We start from the raw sequence: 21,374 nt of genomic DNA on the forward strand, positions 1-21,374 counted from the left end.
AGAGAGTCCCCTACTTCACCCCAAAGTAGTGGAAGTTATATGCTAGAGTTTCTGACCTTCTGTCTCCGTCTCCCACCCTCCAGCCACATCTCTCCCATCTCTGCCATCAGTTCAGACCGCATGCAGCTCCTCCTCCCAGACACCTTTCTTCAGATTATCCCCCTGACACCGCGGGCCTAGCTATTTAATTGCTTGTCGGATTAAATATTCTCCAGTTTCCCCTTCATCTAGCCCGCTGATATTGCTTCTCATTAGCATGTCCCGTAGCACTGCAGCTGTAATTCCTCGTAGGGTTGAAGATAGACATTATGCTCTTCTGCGCACTGAAAACTAGCCTCTATACGGAACATTACAACACAGAGACACACTAATGGTTATTATGAATACAGATGCATTATGTTCCTATTAGCTGAAGTAGCCAGGACAAAGTAATTGCTGTAATTTAAGTGATACTCAGTGGAAAATACTGACTGATTAGCAATCTTGTGGGGTTTTTCTCACAAAGTTTTTATATTTTTTATTATGTACATTTATGTTTCTCTAACCAATGAATGCTGAAAAAAAAAAAATGTATTGACGTGTCCCAAAGTGCTCCTGTATTTAATATGCTCTTGCTGATTTGCTTAACTGCCAATCTGTTGCTACTCTCCGTCAATTTGACCTCGTCAAACAAGGCTGCCAGGTGCAATATCGCTGTCGGACACTTCAGATACAAGGGTAGACTCACATTGAAGGCTTTTTTGCCAGTGTCATCCCATAGTTTCATTAACAAGCGTAATGTGAGCTTTTGGCCATGACTTCTTGTACTGGGTTGAAACCACATTTTCTTGGTATATTAATGTGAGTTTTAATTTGTTGGTCCCTTCCCCGTTGTAGTTTTGTTTCTATTCTTTTGTTGTTCTTTTTTTCTGCAACTTGGTTGGAAACTTTTAGTGTTTTGTAAGCTTCTAACTGTTTGTGTGTACTGTAAAGGCATTGGCTGCCATAAGTGGAAACTGTTTTGACGAAATCACACTCATTTTAGCTCCTTCTATGTTCTTTGATCTACTGTAGTAACATCTCCAGCACCATGGACAGTGACATTACTGCAACTTTTCTCACTGGAAGATGAGTGTATGAAGATTTATGTTAAAAAGAGTGGTATAATTAAACAGGCCACTTAACTTTCAGAGGATGACGAAAAGCCTTCCCATCTACATCCTATTTATAAAGTATGCTCAGCTACTAACAAGTGGCTTGTTCGGTGATAGATATGCTTTTGCTAGGGCGCTCAATTTACCCTGGTAATACCCCGGCTGGACACGAGGCATGCATTATTTAAAGGGCAAAGCCGGGGAGTGTCCACTGCCAGGATGGATTGCTGTGAGGTAAATTCCAGTGAAGGATATTGTCTACATTGTTGTTTATCTTAATATAGAAGCCTTAGGTCTTTTTTTGTTCAAAGAGTAAGAGCAGAGTGTATGCTGAACTGTATCAGTGACCATCTGTAGCTGAGCTCAAGGCAGTCCTATATATATGCACTTTGAAGTACAGCATTGTATTCTTGAGGGCTGCCTCTTATGTAAGTCTGTCATACAGCACATCATGCATTACTTCTTATAAGAGTAGCAATTGAGAACTGTGCATTGCCATGATTCTAATGTATCTCTGGTGAGACTTAAGATCCTCAGTCTGGATCGTGAGGATTGTCGAGTGAGAGCCATTGGAAAGGGGAACTCTTTAGGTAGGGTTGGGGTTTATTAGCACTGTATAGAATCTAAATCTGCTTTGAAATTTGGTTTTTGAGTCCTTTAACATTCCTTCTAGGAGTTAAGTTTCAACCTTTGTAAATACCAGTTGACCATTACACCGTAGCCCTTTAGAAATCGGCCTTAAATGAAATCCATAATAGCACCTGCTATCAAAACCCAACCCTACTTACTCGTACACTAACTTGAATCTTTTTCCAGTCCTGTTGTGTTCCTCTCCTTTTGTAATCCACATCTACTGCTGATTCTTGGATTACCAGCTCTCTACTACAATGCTCTATCTATTTTTCACTTCCTCCTTTTCTCTTTTTCCTCCTTGTTTCCTGTCATAACTTCCCTTTCCTCACTTCCTTTGTGGTTGTCCATTTATGCCTCTTGTTGCTGTCCTCTCCTTCCCTCCATCTCTCCTCTGGTGACTTGGGGCGACACTTGCAGTAGAGATTAAAGTGATCAAGGACCTACCGTGGCCCCCCCCTGTCGGGCAGCTCAACACCAGCCCTCCCCTGGTGGAGGGGCTGGAGTCTCCCTCGCAGACAGCTCAGCCCTCGCCAGGACAGACCAGCTGTGACCAGCACCACCATGGTGGGTGTTGGTGTTCACATTGTCCAGCGTCTTTCCCATCATCGACCCCCCCCCCCAACCCTTTTCATCCGCCAATCCATTAATCCATCAACCATCCAGTCATCCATCCATCCATCCAATCCCTTTAATGTCATTATATATCTATCTGTAAATCTGAGGAACGGTTTGACTGGTGAAGAGTGTGCATGTGTACGATAAATCAACTTATGTGTTGCATATCCGTGCATTTAAAGTAGATAATAATTTAACAAAAAGAACAAGAACTCTTTATTGTGCATTTCTTGTTCGTCCTCTGTAGAGAGTGGGTTTTTTTTTAACAGTCGGAACACTCTCAAAACATGTAACCGTCAGATACAGGTGTATACAACAACAAGAACATCACAACAACATAACACAAGCATGTGACTGTGTGGTCAAATCTTCTGCCAAAGCGAGTTTTATTGCAGAGTAGTTGTAGTGTGTAAATGCAACACAATGGTGGAGGTTGAGGCATGGGGATGGCAGAGACTGTGTGTTATGGTCAGTGCTCTGTGAGGGGTGGGGGAGTCGGAAGGCCTATTCTTTAAAAATCCATGTTGGTGATTTGCTTGCTTGTTTCCATTAGCGAGGGTGAGTCTGGTGATATAGGTAAAGTACATCATAGTTGGCTTGCGGAGAATATCACCAATAATATTATTGCATTAATAGGTGATATGGACGGGAATCAAAGATAAGATAAGATAGTACTTTATTTATCCCAATTGGGGAAATGTCTGTGTTGCGGCAGCATAAAAGACATGGCATTGTACAATAACAATTAAAAAGACTAGAAATAAACAAAAAAGTAGAAAATATACATGTTGAATTTAAAAATGTACAAAAACAAAAATATAAAGCAAATTATTATATATGCATAAGTATGTGAGGGATGGAATATTACATATTAAACTGAATATATAAATGTAAAATGTACAATCAAAACAGTTTTTAGGATAATTCTCTCACGTAAAATGTGCGGACACTAAAGTCCGTTATTACTGTACTTACTGACAGAGTCTTCTAGAAGAACTGCTCAATGTGACATTAGCTAGCAGCTCAGTAATGACTGCACTCTTCCATCTGGATTACATGTGGCAGAAAATCACTGATTCTCGTGCAGGTTTTTAGGGCTGAAGGCTCATTAGTTTTAATTGTACTAAACTGCCTTCTGCATGCGTAATTGCCATTCGCTGTGACCCCCATTTCCTCTTGTCAACATACTCATAACTGTCCCAGATGTCCCCCTGGTTCACTGTTCTCCACAGATCTACATGATGTGAAAAATGAAACTCATTAGAGTCCATAACACATCTTGAGTTGAGTCTCTTTACCTCAGGTTTTACTGTAATTTACCATCTTAACAAACAAAACGCACAAGTAATCGTGTTTTTTGTCAACACCGATTGAGCCATCAGTTGATTCCTGAAAGCACACTTTTGGCTGCTGTAATTACCCGCTGAAAAGAAGGACGTGTAGCAGAACGAATGCCAGGAATGGGATTTCCCCCTGGAAGAGCGGGAAGACTTGCAGTGAGACCGTGTAAGAGGACACCGCTGTGTGCTAAAGGCGAGGACAGGGCAAGAAGTTGATTTATATCCATAAATCCATGGGAAAGGTTCTGGTTCCCTCTGTGATGTCAGTGGGTTTAAGATTGGCGTCCAGCTGTAAAGTGATCCTCTCTCTGTCTGAGCCAGTATGGCCCCACTCTACATCTTGGGGGTCAAAGGCCAGTGTGGCAGACAGAGCGCGGGGGGGGGGTGGCCTCCGTGACCCCGGTGAATACAGTTACAATGCACTCTCTTGACCTCGTCGTACAGGCAGACCATCAGTCACACACACTAAGACATTAGTCATCCAGATTGCTAACAATCTCCAGATTGGCTCGGCATGTTAAATAGCTAAGGTTATGTATGTGTATGTATGAGGTGTGCTCCAATAGAGACCAGGAGAAAACAATATCCATTATAGTTCAGGGAAATCTGGCTTAGCCGTCCAACCTCATTATCAAAATGTAAATGCATCTCGACAGGGCAGATATTACATCTACATATAAATGGAGGGCTCTTTTCTCTGAGTATAATGAGGAGCTTTTCGCTTTTGTTTTTTGACATGAATGAATTATCCCACACTTTTGAAGCATTCCTCCTACCTTCTCCTTCCTCTAATCTGAGAGGACTTAAAAGTTAAAGTAATTAAAAGTTATCCCGATATAATTTCAAACTAGCTGTCACTTTGCAGGGTCATTACATTTTTCTTGAGAAACCTTATTAGCAGATAATTTGGGGGATTTATGTAAAAGAAGAAAGCATATTCTTAGATGGCACAATCATCAGAGCTTTACTGGATCCGGCAGCTGCAAAGAGGCTCTAAAAATATCTTATTAAAATCAATTTCAACAAATCATTTGAGTTCCTGATGCACATAATTAATATCAACATAAAAGTGAGTGATTTTTAAAGCTGCCAGTTCCCGGGCTATCGTACCACGCTGAGCTCTGTATTCAGTGTGCGGTAAATTCTAATGAGAAGCAGACCAGTTAATCATCTCACACGTCCTAGCTGTAAAACTTAATTTTCACCTCACAATACGGCGGTCGGTGGCACACTTCACCCTTCAGACTAGTCATCCTTTTGATAGGAGTACCATTAGTAAATGAGAATTAATTAGCCAGCTTAATTAGAGAAATTTGCTCAGGGATGTGTGCGGATGAGGAAGAGGTGTAGTCAGGCTGTTCAGAAGCCTCCTGTTCTTTATTGTAACTTCATTTTAAATGTTTATCTTACTTTATTATTTTAAATATTGTGGCCCGAAAACTCATGAACAAAAACCCCATTACGTTTAATAGTCTTTCCTTATTTAAGATGTTTTTTATGGTGTTTTTATGGCCTCTATCAGTCTCTCTGTCTATATATGACATTATTGCGTCTTGTGTATTGTGCTGTGCTGTGCTGAATAACATTGCAGCCCTTCATGTAGTGTATTGGTTGCAGTGTAATCATGGAAATGTCATTTTGACCTCTGTGTTTATCTGTGTCCCAGCCAATCAGCTCCCTCTCACACACACACACACTCTCCCTCCTAAACCTCCGCTGTGTTTTATGGATCTTTCTAAAGGAAGCTTTGTGTTTAAAGGGGGCAGGTCTTCCAGCCATCCGTCACCATCTGACTGACAGTTCAATCTGATACGCAGATTCCATTTGCTGTGCTTTACAAGCAACAATACTGATAACACACACAGATGCCCCTGCACATTTACGTACACGTCTTTGTGTGTATGTGAAGGCATGCTTGTGTGTGTTTGTGTGTGTTTGTGTGTGTGTGTGTGTGTGTGTCTCGTCTCTCTTAAGCTGCCTCTCAGGGGTTTTGTTCTCCACAGGGCCAATTCTCTCGTCAATCTGCTGTCCGCCATGTCTCAGACTGTGCTCCAGAGAATGAAAGGGGAATGAGTTTGGCTCACTCCCATGATATTCAGCCTTTACAAAAAGTTGGTAATATGGCTGACAATCAAAGCAGACATGGGTTAATTAATTGTTGAGCACATATACCGATAGCTATTCTTTAGTTTGCAGGCTTTCCCTCCCTTAAGGTTAATACTTTTTTTTGTAGAACGATGCACTCTGTCTGTGGAAAAGACTCCGCTCTGACAGGTAAGGTTGATGGGGTGAGCTCCTCTGAGAAAAGCCACTCAACCCTTTCTAGCAGGTGAAGGAAAAAAGGGTTTAATCACGGTCAAATAAAGCACTGATTGCGTTGAATCCGGAGAAGGGGAAGAATTAGTGGGGGCACTGGGAGAATGTTGAAATTGCGAAGAGCTGAGGTCAGGCGGATGGCTGAGTGGGCTACAGATACACTGAGAGATGGACTGTGTGGGGAAACCAAGATAGCAACATCCATCCTTATGCCACACTAGCAGATACATTTTTCCAGCATTTGTTAAGATCAGTGTTGGACCTGAAAAAAAAATCATGTTCAAAGTGAATATTGATATGGACCCTTAATATACATATGAAAAGTTTGAAATGTGTGTTGCAGGATCAGACAGACTGATAGCCCTGCATTAGGTCCATCAGACACAGTGGAGATAACAGATCAAAGCTGTTACTGCTCTGTCTCCTTTCTTTCCATCAGACGACCAGACATTCCTCCACAGTCCATTTCCCACTATCTTTTCCCGTCCTTGATAAACAAAAACACAGAGAAAAACACAGAAAGATGGACAGGACCGTAGTCAGTGAGATGGAAAGATCAAAAGAAAGGGTCAGGAGAGGAAAAAGAGGAAAGGCCGGACTTGTGCAAACGGGAAGAGAGGAATTGAGAGCGAAGAAGGGAAAGAGAGAGCAATTGGCTGCGTCTTCATGTTGTGATCTGTCAGCGTTGACAGGGATGAGCAGAGCAAACATGCATCTCCCTTGGTCAGTTTCCATGGAAACGCTATTTTTTACTCTTACACATGTACTGTATGTGCATCCTACTGGCACTGTATTCCCAACAGCCAGCATGTGGTTCAAATGGACCTTATGAAAAAGTAGAGGACTAATGGTTTCTTTCATGTTGACTTATTTGCAACACGGGAACATAATCTGACCGCCCACAGTCCGAGCATCCGACCCAGAGGAAGTGCAGACACAGATTTGAGTCTTCCCCAGGTCTGAGGTTAGAGCCACAATTTCCCCAGCCGTCATGCAACAGTACAATTTGGCTGTCATTTCAAGACTCGCCGTAGACCTATTACGGACAAAAGGGCAGAAGCCAAGACAACAACGGTAGGCGGTGTCATTTGGAATAATCACTTCCATGAGATGATGTTTAGGGAAGTGCATCAGTGAGCTCAAGGCCAGCGAGTTCAACGTGGAGTTGAGAGGAGATGAAGGGGAACCCCTGCTGGTCAGAGCTGAAACAGCAGCGATGTGACAATGTTCATACCTATGGTTCATACCTTCTGTTAAATCATACTCCATAGAAAAAGTACTCTGATCCTTAACTTAATAACACCATTTAAAATGTCTTGCATCTCCTCTTGCATCAAGGTTAATATGACTAAAAGTACAGTATTATCAGCAAGATCTACTTAAAGTATCATAATAAATCATACTTAAAATGGGCCCTCTGGCTTATGAAGTGTTGTACATTACATTGTTTTATGATTTAAAATAGTATATGGTTTTTTGATGACATGGAGCTCGTAGTTTAAGCAAACTATGAACTGATTCTTTGGTTCCTAATTTAGGGCTGACACCCTTTCCAAAGGGTCACACGCTATATCTGATTTGTAGTGAGATTATTCATTATGACCGACAAACTTGTATTTATGTTTTTGACTTTTCTTTTGGAAATATTGGAAGAAGGAGACCCTTATAACGTCTTCAATTATTGTAAGTACTACAGTGTTAACCTTAATCAGCATTTTGAGTTAACAACTCTCTATATTTCTCTCTCAAATGTAATGGAGTTCAGGTATAGAGTACTTCATATGGAGATGCAGTACTAGTACAGGGTTACTTTCTCAGTTGGAGTTAATTCAATTATTCGTCCAGTTCCATCATCATGTAACTTGCTTTTAATTCTATTATCTCTGTTTAACCATTTACAGTATCTGCAAAAGGTCCTTCGTTTTCCTGTTAGGCCCCACTTAGGAGTGTCCACAATCTCAATGAAATCTGTCGACAAGCTGTTGTCTCGTCCAGCCCAAATTGATTGATCGATGCTGTCAGCCTTTACTCTCAGTCTGATACAGGAACGCTTGGCGAGCTCGCAAACTGTAAAGTGTAATGTAATGCGCTGACTGGAATACTAAGTCTAGACAGACCCATCTTTATCGACATGTTGTGAAGATCACAGTGCACGTCTGTCAGGACAGTACCTGCCATGTTCAGCCCAGGTAATTAAGCACTGGACGCAAGAACGGCCATTAGCAGGAGCTGGAAAGACGGAGGCAGTGGCTGTGACCTTCATAAAACATTAACTCCTTTCCTCGAAGCCTCAGATCTAAAACCTTTAAGTAGCCAACGATCTCCAGCTATATCTTGCCCTATAAGTGTGGCTGTTGAGAAGCTGACAGTGGCTGTAATAGGCCTTCCCAAAGAGAAGAGTGCTATGACATCAATTATAGTGATGGATTGCGGAGGGAAATGGCTCAAACACACATGTACACACACACACACAGATGACCACTCTGTGACTCCATCCTCCCCCATCCTACAGTACGTTTCATTCTTTTGGCCTCCATGACCCTCTTACAGAAGAGAGAATTCACTTTCATTCGGCCTTGTGGACATTATCTCCTTTTTTTTCTTCTTGTGTTAGCTTTTGTAAATTACGGTAAATGTTTTTCTGTGTCCTGATTGGCTGTGAAGCGGCTCAGTGACCTCCAGCAGTCATGTCCAGAGCACAGGTCACCCCCAGCCCCCGCTCGGCATCAAACACTTCCCTGTGAAGCTGCCAAGACAGCTTATCATGTCCACAGTTGACCGTGAGAGTTTTGGAAAGCAGGTTTAATGTTTAACTAGCAGTACCTGTGCGTGGGATTTGTGCAAGTGTGTGTGTGTGTGTTTGACTTTCCAATTCGGCTTATTTGCATGACTGCACATATGTTTGTGTGCAGTTAAAGAGTGTAAACGGCTGACACAGACTGTAGTGTGTTTACGGATGCCTGTGGTTGTTTGAATGGTATGGAGGAAGTTTGTGTGTATTCTGTCTCACTGGGATGTGTGCACAGTGTGAATGGATTGATTTATGCCTCCTCCACTGTGTGTACATGTCCTTCAGTTCGATGAGTTACACACAGTGTGTGTGTGTGTGTGTGTGTGTGTGTGTGTGTGTGTGTGTGTGTGTGTGTGTGTGTGTGTGTGTGTGTGTGTGTGTGTGTGTGTGTGTGTGTGTGTGTGTGTGTGTGTGTGTGTGTGTGTGTGTGTGTGTGGTGTGTGTGTGTGTGTGTGTTGTGTGTGTGGTGTGTGTGTGTGTGTGTGTGTGTGTGTGTGTGTGTGTGTGTGTGTGTGTGTGTGTGTGTGTGGTGTGTGTGTGTGTGTGTGTGTGTGTGTGTGTGTGTGTGTGTGTGTGTGTGTGTGTGTGTGTGTGTGTGTGTGTGTGTGTGTGTGTGTGTGTGTGTGAGCACAACCTGGATTTCTGGTCCCACACTCACATCTCATTGCTCTGTTTTAGTTTAGCAGATACATTTAACAGCAATGAATAACTTTTATATATATTCTTTTCAAGTGACCTTAACCTGAACTCTAGCTGAAGTATACATAGAGAATATGTTGTTATATTACCAGAGTTGTGAAGAGTCTTATTGTATTCTTCCAGAATCAAATATTTCAACTGTTTCATTTTCTTTTATTACAGTCCAGTTTGATAGTGTGGAGAAGTCTCGAATGTCGCCTACCAAGGATGGGAAAACCCGCCCGCTGCAGCGACACTCCAGCAGCTGTCTGGTCAACACGAAGCTGTCTTCACTGGACCACTGCGGTTCCTCTCTCGGGGAGCGCATCGACCCCACCATGCCCCTGGAGAGCCAGTTGTGAGTCAGATTGGGTTATTCCAAAAAGCACTTCGGCCGTTCATCACAACATATCACAGTAGTACCCTTATCCTGGTCAATTACTGAAAAGAACACTGGCATTTTCGTTAATAGGGTACAGATGGTATCTATCATCAATACCCCTGCACTTGACTGCTTTAGCCGCTATTAAAGCCAGCATTATTCAGTTGGTCTGTTTCAGATCCAGGGTAGGAACACGATTATGATGACTCTTCAGCATCTCTTACCAATCCTTTGTTCCTCTTCTTTCTCTTCCCTATTTCCTATTGTTCACTGCAGCTGGTACCATGGAGCGATCAGCCGGACAGACGCAGAGTCTCTGCTCAGGCTGTGTAAGGAGGCCAGCTACCTGGTGAGGAACAGCGAGACCAGCAAGAACGACTACTCCCTCTCCCTCAAGTAAGGACCGCACTTTTTTTTCCTAGAAAAACAATTAGCCACAAACACGATAAACTAAAGCACAAGAGGACATGACAGCTGGGTGCAAAAGTCATTTCAAATGCGATTTCACCTGCTAAAGTGTCCTAGAGTTAAGAAAATGATGTGTACAATTCAGTATTCATTGTCTTAAGTGTCAAGAATTATTTGCAACAGGCACTTCCCCTGCCTCTGTGTAAAAGGTTTTAGCAGCTTTACATGCTTACCAGGAGTGCACATGGTGGACACATCTAACACCTTGCTCACAAAGGTCCTTGTATACCTGTCCCCAATATTCTGCTGACTCAACCTTTTCAATATGGTAATAATGTTCACCTTTCAGACCTCTATCTCCCAGCTACATCCTGCCCGTCCCTTGTCCTGCCCCTCCCCCCGGTCACCCCTCTGACACCGTGCACTACTTGATTTGCTGATGTGCCCACAACACAGTTAATGTTGCCCTCCATCAGCGACCCATGATCCCTGCCGCATCCAGCAGAGGGTCCAAAGGAGCCCCTCTGATTGGTTTAGTCCAGTCTGACATTAGGTAGAGGTTACGTTAGCTGAAAGGCCCCGCGGTGAAGTCACTTCCTATTGTTTTGACGGGAGTGTGTGTCTTTGGAGGGTTTTTTTATGATTGTGTTGCCAAGTGCAAGTTCTAGGTGGCAAAATCATAACCGGCCCTGCCAAGATTAAATGTGGTAAATTTGCTGGAGCCATCAGTTTCAAAATCCTTGTAACTTTCCCCATTCCCTTCATATAAAGTACATTTTACATTTCCTGGCAGGCTCATCCATATGACATTTATAGAAATCTCCACAGCTCAATGACAGCCTTCAGATGAGATGAAAGTATAATATGCTCAGAGACGTTGATTAGCCTTCATTATTACGGCAGAGCTTTTCTTGCTTGAGGCTTATGTGTCTTGGCAGAGAAATATAATGTTTTCCATTGCTCAAATTCTCTTCATGCTACTGTAGCTGACCGTCTAACTGTCTCAGTGACGGATGGTTTTCTTTTGCTTGTGTGACTGGTTCCCTTTTGTGCTCTCACACTGACATTCTGACTGACTACACACCTAAAACTCAAAGCCTGTATGACTACTACAATACTGTATAGTATTTTCAAAGTATCCTAACACACTATCTTTAAATAATCCATGACATGAAGCTCCTTTGAAAGATTTCCTTTGGCAAAATGAAGGTACCTTGGAGATACAAATGGATCTAATAGTAATCATATCACTCAACAAATCATAGATACTGTTTATATATATGTATTTAAAAATGCCATGCTATATAAGAAAGGATACATGATCTTAGTGGACTAGACTTATACAGTATTTCCAATGAAGTTTGAAACAGTTTGCTATCCCTATGCTGGTAAAGTTAGTGATAGTACAAGGAGTGCATTTGATAAAAGCAGCTCCAATAAGCAACTGTTCAATTTTGCAGCATTAACTTATGAAGACATTCTTTTTTTGTATAGCTAGAGAGAAATGATCCACCCCGTCTCTCCATTATGTGAGGAAGTAAATTACTCAACGCTCGGGGCTTTACCTATCCTAATGAATTGCTTATTGCTAGATTAATTAAATAAAACGTTTTTGAGGGAGAAAGTCCAGAAGGCACAGAAAGTAATAAGAGCAAGGTATTATCTCAAATAAAAGTTTCACTTGATAGAATAGAATATAATCCTTTATTCTCATTATACAGGTACAATGAGATGAGTAGATTTAGTGTGTGGTAATGTTTTAACCTTCTATTTTAGTAATGGCCTTAATAACATTCATGTAGCCACACTTATTCACATCCCACAGTTTTATACCTGGTTTTACCAATGGACTATTTAGTTACATGTTTATTCACCATATTCTCCATGAGCATTAATTCATCGAATGCACTTACCAATCGCCTGCTTCTCTTTTCAAAAACCAAGAGCAAGGCGTTGGATGACACCTTATTGACACCCAAGCTAGTGTTAATGTTTCTGTTCCTTACCCACAGCTTTTTCAGGCCACAATTGTATTCAGCTGTGATCTGCTGGCAAACACTAGTTTTGGAAACGTGGATGAGCACAAAAGGCAGAAGTACGCAAAACCCTAAATATAGAATGTTTCTTGAAGCGTTGTGCTTCTGTGTGTAGCCTCACGTGTATATTTGTGTAAGTCAGCTCCCAGCAGTCACATAATGTCATATCTTGTGCCTTTGGCATCAATCAGATCCAGCCTGGATAACAGCGGGCCAATTTGTGGGAATGACAGGTGCCACCTTACTGCAAGGCAAAGGTTACTCTGAGTTCAGCTCTCTCACACAAGCCTGTCTCCCAGGTTGCCACTGCAAATGAGTAGAAACCCAAGGTGAAGATCCTCCATGTCTGAGGTTGCTGAAAAATGTATAAGGCCATGAGGTGGCACGTATGTGTATTGCATTATTGATAAAGACAGCCGTCGCAGAGAACTGCAGCCCCCAGAGTCCTCTGGCCTGAAGGAAAGCATTTTCTGTCTGTCTTGCCCTTCTCACCCCTTTCTTCTGTTCCCTCTCCCTCTGCCCCTCCACTCCTTTTTGCTCTTTTTCTTCTGTCTCCGCTGAGAGAAACCCTTTTAGGTATTTGAAACATATTAAACCCTTTACAAGTCTGTCAGAGCACAGTGTCATCCTGTTCCTCTGCTCGCGAGAGAGCTCTGCACAGCAGGCTCCCACTGGCTGAGGAGAGAAAACAGTTAGTGGTAGAATAAAATCTATCCTTTAGAATCTGTTTGATGCCACAACACAGACAAGCGGAAACTAAATACCCATTTGAAAGAACAACCAGAACGTATTTGTATCTTCAATTCGATCCCAGGATATGTCGTGCTTTTATGGTGCAGAGATTTCCTTTGTGTGGAGCAGACGACACAAATAACTGCATATAACACAAAACAATGTTAAGGTTGTGTATGTTTTCATCATGCTATATTCCATTAACCAGATCAGATATGATGTCAGATTGTGTTTTGTGAATTATTAGGCTCCTCCCAGGTAGACTCATTCAATTAGTGCTCATATGAAATAATGGGCGAACAGGATAACCAGTAATGTCTAAAAAGGTCATCGCTTCTGCCAAGGATCATTATCTTTTGGCGGAGGGCTTTGCACTTTCTCCACAGAATCATAACGCTGAGAGCATCATTCATAGAGCAATCCAATATGTTGAAGGAGATAAGCTGTGAGTGCTGCCAGGCTGTTCCTGCTCTCAGAACGACAGGGTTCAAGTCAAAGTCATGAACCCCAATAAACCCCAGTGAGATTAATCAACAAACAAACAGGGATATGATAACACCACGAAGGCTTGTTTTCTCAAAAAGAACCCCATATTTATGTTATCAACAGCATTATGGCTCCATTGACCCGGTTTCTGTCTCTGCAGGACTGTAACGTGATAAGCGGCCATGAGCACCGACTGGAAATCAGTTGGGAATCTAAAAATGATGCTATTGATGTGTTTGCCTTTTTAAGTGTGGCTCTATGTAACCTAACACCTGTGTCCCAGCGCTCCAACAGTGAAGACTCATCAAATGCACTTTCCATGAAGGATTTTTATTTTTATTTTTTTTTTAAATGATCCCTCCTGGCACCACTTGCGGAGTGGAAGAAGGATGCGAGTAAAATGGGTCCTCTTCTCCTCAAATCATAATTAAATTGTTAATGATACAAATAAATATCGAGGCCAAAAGCGATGAAGGTAATGGAGAAGTCTTATAGTTTTGTTTACTTCAGTTTTACAGCCCAGCGAGCCTGCAGCTATCCTCTTCAGCTCGCCGATGAAAAATAATGTGAGCATTTCAAATGAAATCTCCTTCATCTGCTATCAACAATACCTACGACTCAAACCTCATAGAGCAGATAGATCATAGCTGTATCTGGCTTTCTGTAATAATAGTATTTATCACACTTATATTAAGAAAAGGATTGGTCTCCTCTGATGACATAATCACCATTTATCGCTCTGCCTGTATTCTTAGTCCTGATGGATGTCCCTGGATTGAACCCTGTACATTCTGAGCTGTTTTCCACTTCAGCGTTATCTCTGTGCCGGCGTCTCTCTGTGCATCAGGGAGCGAACACATCTGCAGGCTTTACACATGTAATTATGAGATAAGTAAGAATGGACCTTCCTTACGTTGAAGGCGCCTAAAGCCCAGTTCTTGCTGCTGCTCATGCCAGATAATGGACACATCCACAAATACGTGTGTTTATTTACACTTGTAATGTACTCACTATTTATGAAACCACATGATGATCAGGAACGGATACAAATACACATGGCGGAGAGGAGCATGGCATGAGATGGACCTCATCAACACTCTTGACCACCGTGTTTGCACCTTATCTTATCCAAACAGAGATACGTGCGTCGGAACGATATTCCCACATCCTAGTTTTGTTGATGGAATGTATATTATCTCTTCTAGTTACCACCTTGTATGCACTTATCTTGCATATGCACATTCCTCACGAGAGTCCTGTTCCACACCGTCATTGACACATACAGAATGTGTCGTGCAGATAACACTAAATGGTCCCATGAGTCAATGCGTCCGCAGCTCTCATGCCTACCTGATTTTCTTGGCTGCATGTCACAGCAAGATTTAGAGGAGGGGGTTTCATTCTCCTCTCTTTCTTCTGGTGTAATTATCCTCCTTCTTGGCATTTCTTTCGCATTTCAGCCACAGGGGTCACATTTCAGATTAAGGAAGTCACACATATGAAGTAGAATAAGTTGTTAAGTGGTGTGGAAAAAAAACGTTGTTGGCTATAATGCCAAATCACAGCGAGTGAGTCCACAGTATTTGAGCCTGAAGCAATCATAACTTGCTGGAAGCATTAGCTGCTGATTGAAAAAGCTATTTTGCTAATGTGTTTCTGTAAAGACAGATCATCAGAACAATATGTTTACAGCAGGATATAGGGACAATTAGATCCTTGCTAAAGCTCACTGTTGCATCACTTAACTCCAAAAAAAGTCATTTTCTATTTTAAAGCAGGAGATTACTGGCAAGCTGTCAAATGTATTGATCCAAGGCCCCGAGAAATCCACAAGGAGCTTTTAATTTGCCGTGCATTTATTGCTGTAGCTTAAGTGATTTATCCTGGGGGTTCATTAGCTTTCTCTTTATGCTCTGCATGTGAAACCCAGCACCTTAAGCAACCTGGCTTTTAGTCTTCTCCCATGACAGCTCCAAAGTTATCAGAGGTAATCCAGCTTTCAGAACATTGTCACGTACTGTAGGGAGCGGCTACTCTGGGAGTAGATGAGGAAGGAGCTGTCAAGGAAGGGCAATCTGCTGAGTCCCCATATATTCAGGCTCCTGACATACCTCTCTCCCTAAATTGGTTTTGAGCCATGCTACATGGCTCCAGGCACAGCAGTGATGGTCGGTTGGGCCGCTACTTTGGTCCTGACTGAAATATCTCATCAGCTATCAAATGGATTGCATACTTGTGCCCATGTTTCCTAGAGGATGTATCCTTATGACTTCTGTAATCCCCTCACTTTCCATGTAGCTCGTCAAAGTTATGTCCAAATGTCTACATGATGGATTAGAGTATTATTTGTTGAGACATTCATGGTTCCAAAGAATGGTTTTGTGATACCTTTACTTTTCTTTTTTCTGCACCACCTACAATAAAGATGTATATAATGTGTGTTTATGAAAACCTGGAAAATGATGGCATTCCCATTAGCTTTAGCTTAGTTTGTTGTGTGTGCTAACTAGCAAACGTTCCATGTTGTGTGGCCCATTGCATAATGTATTAACTCCCCCCCATGTGGTTCTGCCGTGTACATTAGAATGATAAAGCACACGCACATGAACATGGCTTTTTTAGGCTCTGGAAAGTTTTAGGTAAGAACAAATAAATTGAACTTGTCCTGTCAAAAGTTTTACATAAGTGGCATTCATATTGGTTTCTGGGGAAAGTGCTTTTCGTAACGCAGGGTATTTTTAAGCTGCAGTTCTCGCTTTTTTAATATAAACAAGATGCTGATATTAGCATTTTTCTCCAAACTGTCTCAGAGCTGTCTGGTCCCTCCTTGGTTTGCACAAATAATTGGCTTTCATGCCGGATTGAAGATGAAATCTGTAACTTAATGAAATATAATGTATAAAGCAGTCTCTCTCTTAGTCTTGTTTTGATATAATAAATAAATGTTTTCTGTCCCTCCCCTTTTGTTTTCTTCTGTCCCCAGGAGCAGCCAGGGCTTCATGCACATGAAGCTGTCACGGACAAAGGAGAGCAAGTACATCCTGGGCCAGAACAGCTGCCCGTTTGACAGCGTGCCTGAGATCATCTATTTCTACTCTAGCCGCAAGCTGCCCATCAAGGGGGCCGAACACATGTCCCTGCTGTACCCCGTAGCCATCAGGACACTATAGTGCTCCGGGTCACCGGCAGGCCCCTGCCGAACCCACCGGGCAACCCTGTGGCTCCACGCTTCCTGTCCTTCTGGACAGTGCCCAGAAGGCTCATGGGAATTCGAACAGTGACATCCCAAAACTGCTGATTCTAACTCACCTCACTAGCCGACAGATTCCAGACCTGTTTTGAAGGCCTACTGCATATTATCTTACACATGATGTACAGACTCAATGAGGCAGAAGGCTTTATTCTTTTATTTTATTTTATTTATGACGGACACCCACTTCATCACATCACAGACTGACCACCTGATGAACATCATTTCACTGATTCTTCAGCTGATTTCCCTAAGCACTTAACACTCATAGAAAAAGAGAGGTACAATATTGTAACATGTGTCACTGGGGTGTACCTTTTCTCAGAAAATGTTTTATCCTAGGAGTGCACATCATAAAAATAGTGTATGCTCATTTGGTTAGGCTCTGTTGATTCTGTAATTGTTTGTCAGAGGACTTGAAGATTGTAAGAGCCGTGTAAGGGAAGCAACATTTACGAGGCCTGTTGAGGGATATTGTCCACATGGGCCTCATACAGCGGTCTGGATATTGAATAAACTGGCCTTGCATGAATAGTGTGTCCCCAGCTGTGTGGAAATAACAGGCCTGTGAGCAGTGCACGCTGATCTCTCTATCTTGTCATAGTACATGCTGTCTGCTATCCATCACCGAGGGGGTGTATCACACCAATGACGGTGTAAGTACTATGGTGGCGAGACAGGCAGGAGATCATGATGGATGGGTCAACTCATCTGACACAGTACAATTGGCCGAGGCTAGAGACCAGAGCCTGTCCAAATGGACCAAATTAGCCCGGCGACCCCTCCTTAGAATGGCTTTGCATCGGGAGAATGAAATATGCCTGCATTGTCTACCTCAGAAAATCAATTTCATTCGCCCATCTGCAGATCAATAGGTACAATGGGATTTCAGACATCGATCTGCTCTCCCTATGACATTCCCAATTCCCTTAAAATGACATCATCAGTTTATGGATATGTTTTTTAAATACAAGATGTTTTTTTTAATGGAAAAACAAAAGTAGATTTTCCAGATCAGCAGTTGTATGTATAGTCACTAATATGAAACTGTGTGATGTCAGTAACAGATGTTTGGTTAATGCCTTATAATGCATGGGTCGAATCAGTCCGCTAGATCAGCTGATTTCCAGTTCTGCTTTTAACGATTGTTCTGTGACTGTAATTTATTCTGGGGTAATTATTACTGATGTGTTACTCCTTTGTGATGGCCCGTCGGCCCCTTGGCCCTCATTGTTCTGTGCCGATGTGATCGTGTTTTTTGGGACTACTCCAGCCTCTTTACCTGTGGTGCTTTGCATTTTTGTTGTTCCAAGTTCTGCTCAACGCACGTTTGCCTCAGTGGCCTGACTTTGGGAAACAAGTCACGGTGTCTCCTGACCAAGGGGATTGTCAAACCTCACATGAGAGACGATCGCATATTCTCCTCCGGACCAATCACAGCGCAGCCTGTTAGAACCAGAGAAAAAACACGCCTACCTTCAACCTTTCATGCTTCTTCTTTGCATTCAAATGGCTCAATCATCTACCCTTACTACCAGATGTGCATACATGTGTGAATGTGATGAGTATGCATGTGTCCAACCCGTCCAACATGAAATGAAAAATGTATGCATATGAGAATGTGTGCGCAGACTTTTTGAGTTCCAGTGTTTTTAATCCTGCTGGTACAAACTGGGAACAGCCCTTTCTTGAAGTCTTTGGTTGTCAGAACATTATTTGTTCCTCATTGGAATCAAGAAACTAGAAGTCAGCCCAATGACTCGTTTTATTTGAATGGCCTCTTGTATTCTTTTACAACCACATTATATTTAAGCAACTCATAGGACTGTTATGTGGGCTGCTCTGATGAAATAATACTACTTCTGATTAATAATAACAACACAAGCTCAGTCTAAGCAGAGGGCCTAATGTTTGTAGCACTACACAGGAAACCCTTTTCAGTCTTATGAGTTGCACATTTCTGTGGTTTAATGAGCAAATCCCAGTTACAATGAAAATGACGGGGGGCTTTGGTCCAAGGTGAAGACACTATGAATAAGAAACAGACTTAAGCGAGCATGACCACTGTAAATACAAAGTCAATACTTATTGACACTGCTGTGTGCTATGCAACTTTAAACTGCTGTCATTGAAGGGAAATATATTGGAGTGTGTGCCTCCACCAAATGTTTATGACAAATGTGATGGTACAAGATGTCCACCGGGAAGAGATTTATCAACAGAATGTTTGAGAGAATAGTTGGCAGAAAGACGTTTATTTTGTTGGTGTAGTAAGTGAGCAGACATAAGTATGTAACCTCTGCAGCTTTATTAAGGAACGGTATGTTGTTGAAGTGGACCTATGTATTTTCTTGATAAAAGATATCCTAAGAAGAAATGCAAATGAAATCAACTATGTGTGATGTATCCTTTATGTTCCCTGTTTAAGATAACAAAGGTTGAGAGTAGAGGCTCCTAAGTTACTGCTGCTGATGAAAAATGACTCTACTAAAAGGAAAGAGCCTGTGTGTGACAGCCGCACTGCCCCGAGAGAGGCCTTAGCTATATGGAGAAAGGGAAATGGATGTAAGGAGGGGAGACAGAGGGGAGGGTGTTCTGACAGGGGGGGATTTGCTGCAATCAGCAGACCCACTCTTCACATATGTCTATCATTAGAACCTGAAAGAGCCCTTCTCCTCCCTCAGAAGTGTCTTAAAGTGTGCTTGTGTGCATGCATAAAGAAGTGTGAGTGTGTGTGTGTGTGTGTGTGTGAGCAACCATCAGCCCCGTGTGTATCTTGTGTTTCACTTTACTGTGCTAAAGTGGCATGTATGAGTTTCCTTTGTGTACATGTCCGTGCCACGTATGTATGCACTACTATAACATATCTCTGTACAGTCCCTCATGGCCAAATGTATATACTGAATGTAATGTATGGGGACAAGAGGCATCAAGGTTCAAAATAAATAAAAATGGGGTTTATGAGTTAATGTGTGATATAATGTCTGAGCTCTATTATTTTCAAACACATCATTACTAGTAAGAGAAAAAGCAGTTTCCTGTATCTTCACCATCACCAGTAACCATGGTGAAGCCCTTTGACACATAATGGAGAGCGACCATTGTTTGCACCAAGGACAGAGAGCTAGAGCTATTATCTAGCCAGTACTCCAGCACTTGTTGTCCTTTATTGATCCACTTTGTAGCGTCCCATTTTTTTTTTGTTCACTCCGTTGTTCATCCCAGAAGCATTTGCTCGATGTGTTTCCGTCTGAAGCGCGCTGCAGTAGTCCATATTTCCTGCAGTAAAAGTAGGCTCCCTGCTGCGTCCAGGAATCTCTTCTCTGCCCTTTTGTCCAATAAAGAACACTTTTATAGCAGCATTTTATGAATGCAGGCTATTTTTTTCCACACTGTAAATGCAATGAAGTGCAAAGCGTATATTATTCTTGGCTTTTGCAGAACGTATTTGCCTGAAGTAACAGATTGAGAGGATATCTCAACCCAGAGGAGACAGAAAAGTAGTGTTGATTTGTAATAGTAACACTTTATTTTATAGGTCTCTCAAATATTTCTCTACAAGAAATGTACTGGAATAACCCTGGGCTTGGATATTGATTATAGGAGAAATCAAACCAAATTATTCAAAATAACTTATTGTAAAAACTGAATACTTTTTCTTTTTTTATTATTGTGTGCTTGGCTGAAAACACATTTGGGCCATCTAGGTTATGTAATCAATATTCTTTTAATGCAAAATTGAAATACCAGCTAAATAAAAGTCATGGATGCTTTGCAACATCAACAACAATAATTTAGTTGGTGGTTTAAATGTATCTTTTAGTTTTTTTGTTTCAAAACCATACGATGTGTTTTAAGTACCTGATTATTTTTCGGTATCTGGCCATACTTTTCAGTCAGACACATCACTACAAAGAACAAGCGATCACACACTGGATGTTAGTACATGTAAAGTAACCTGCTTGCATTCAGGTCTATTGAAGGCAATTTTAACAGTAAAATCCTTAATATTGTGCCTTATCTTAGAGCTGTTGCATTGTAACAGCAGAGGGAGTTTTTACACACCACTTTCTGGTCATAAAACATCTGGCAGGCTCTCAGGAAGTGCACAGGGGGTTGATGTTAGGAAACATTGACCATTCACTGCCTCTCAAGTAGTTTAATAGCAAGGCAATGAGAACTTTGTCTATGTGGATGTGATGACAGTCTGCTGCTACATTTGTCTGTGTGCAATAGTACACTTTTTATGACGTAAAAGTGAGTACAAATGAAACATAATTGCTCAATTTCTTACGTTTTTCTTTAGACTCTTCTCTTGAAATGGCAGTGTACATCTTTCAAGAAATGACTGTCTACACACATGCTCATGCACTGAATGTCCTGTCTTTCTAATAGCTTCCTCTTGTTTACCTTCAGTAAGTCAGTCCAGTCCACATCTCCTGACGAAGTGAAGTTGCTATTTTAAGTTTCTCCCACCGGTTTGTTCATGATCTTTACCTCTGTTCTCCTCCAGAGAAGCTCCTTCAAGGGTTAAAGCACCTGGGATTAAATGCATCAAAGACCCTTTTATGGAG

General features: G+C 41.8%; 1 protein-coding gene across 3 annotated transcripts in view; it reads left to right on the plus strand.

Annotated features, from left to right (window-relative positions):
* Positions 1-19,773, plus strand: part of LOC117471324 (SH2 domain-containing adapter protein F-like) — a 101,596-nt gene extending 81,823 nt beyond the window's left edge. For 2 of the 3 annotated variants that reach the window (XM_034116230.1, XM_034116231.1), the window contains 3 exons: positions 9,690-9,864; positions 10,165-10,284; positions 16,534-19,773. In XM_034116230.1, coding sequence (XP_033972121.1) covers positions 9,690-9,864; positions 10,165-10,284; positions 16,534-16,720 — 482 coding nt within the window. In that variant the 3' untranslated portion in view covers positions 16,721-19,773. Of the gene's footprint in view, positions 1-2,183; positions 2,331-9,689; positions 9,865-10,164; positions 10,285-16,533 lie in introns of all 3 variants that reach the window. The other variant, XM_034116229.1, reaches the window with a different exon arrangement.
* Positions 19,774-21,374: the final 1,601 nt, after the last annotated feature.

Source organism: Trematomus bernacchii, unplaced genomic scaffold (genome assembly GCF_902827165.1).
Source record: "Trematomus bernacchii unplaced genomic scaffold, fTreBer1.1, whole genome shotgun sequence".
NCBI classification, from domain to species: domain Eukaryota; kingdom Metazoa; phylum Chordata; class Actinopteri; order Perciformes; family Nototheniidae; genus Trematomus; species Trematomus bernacchii.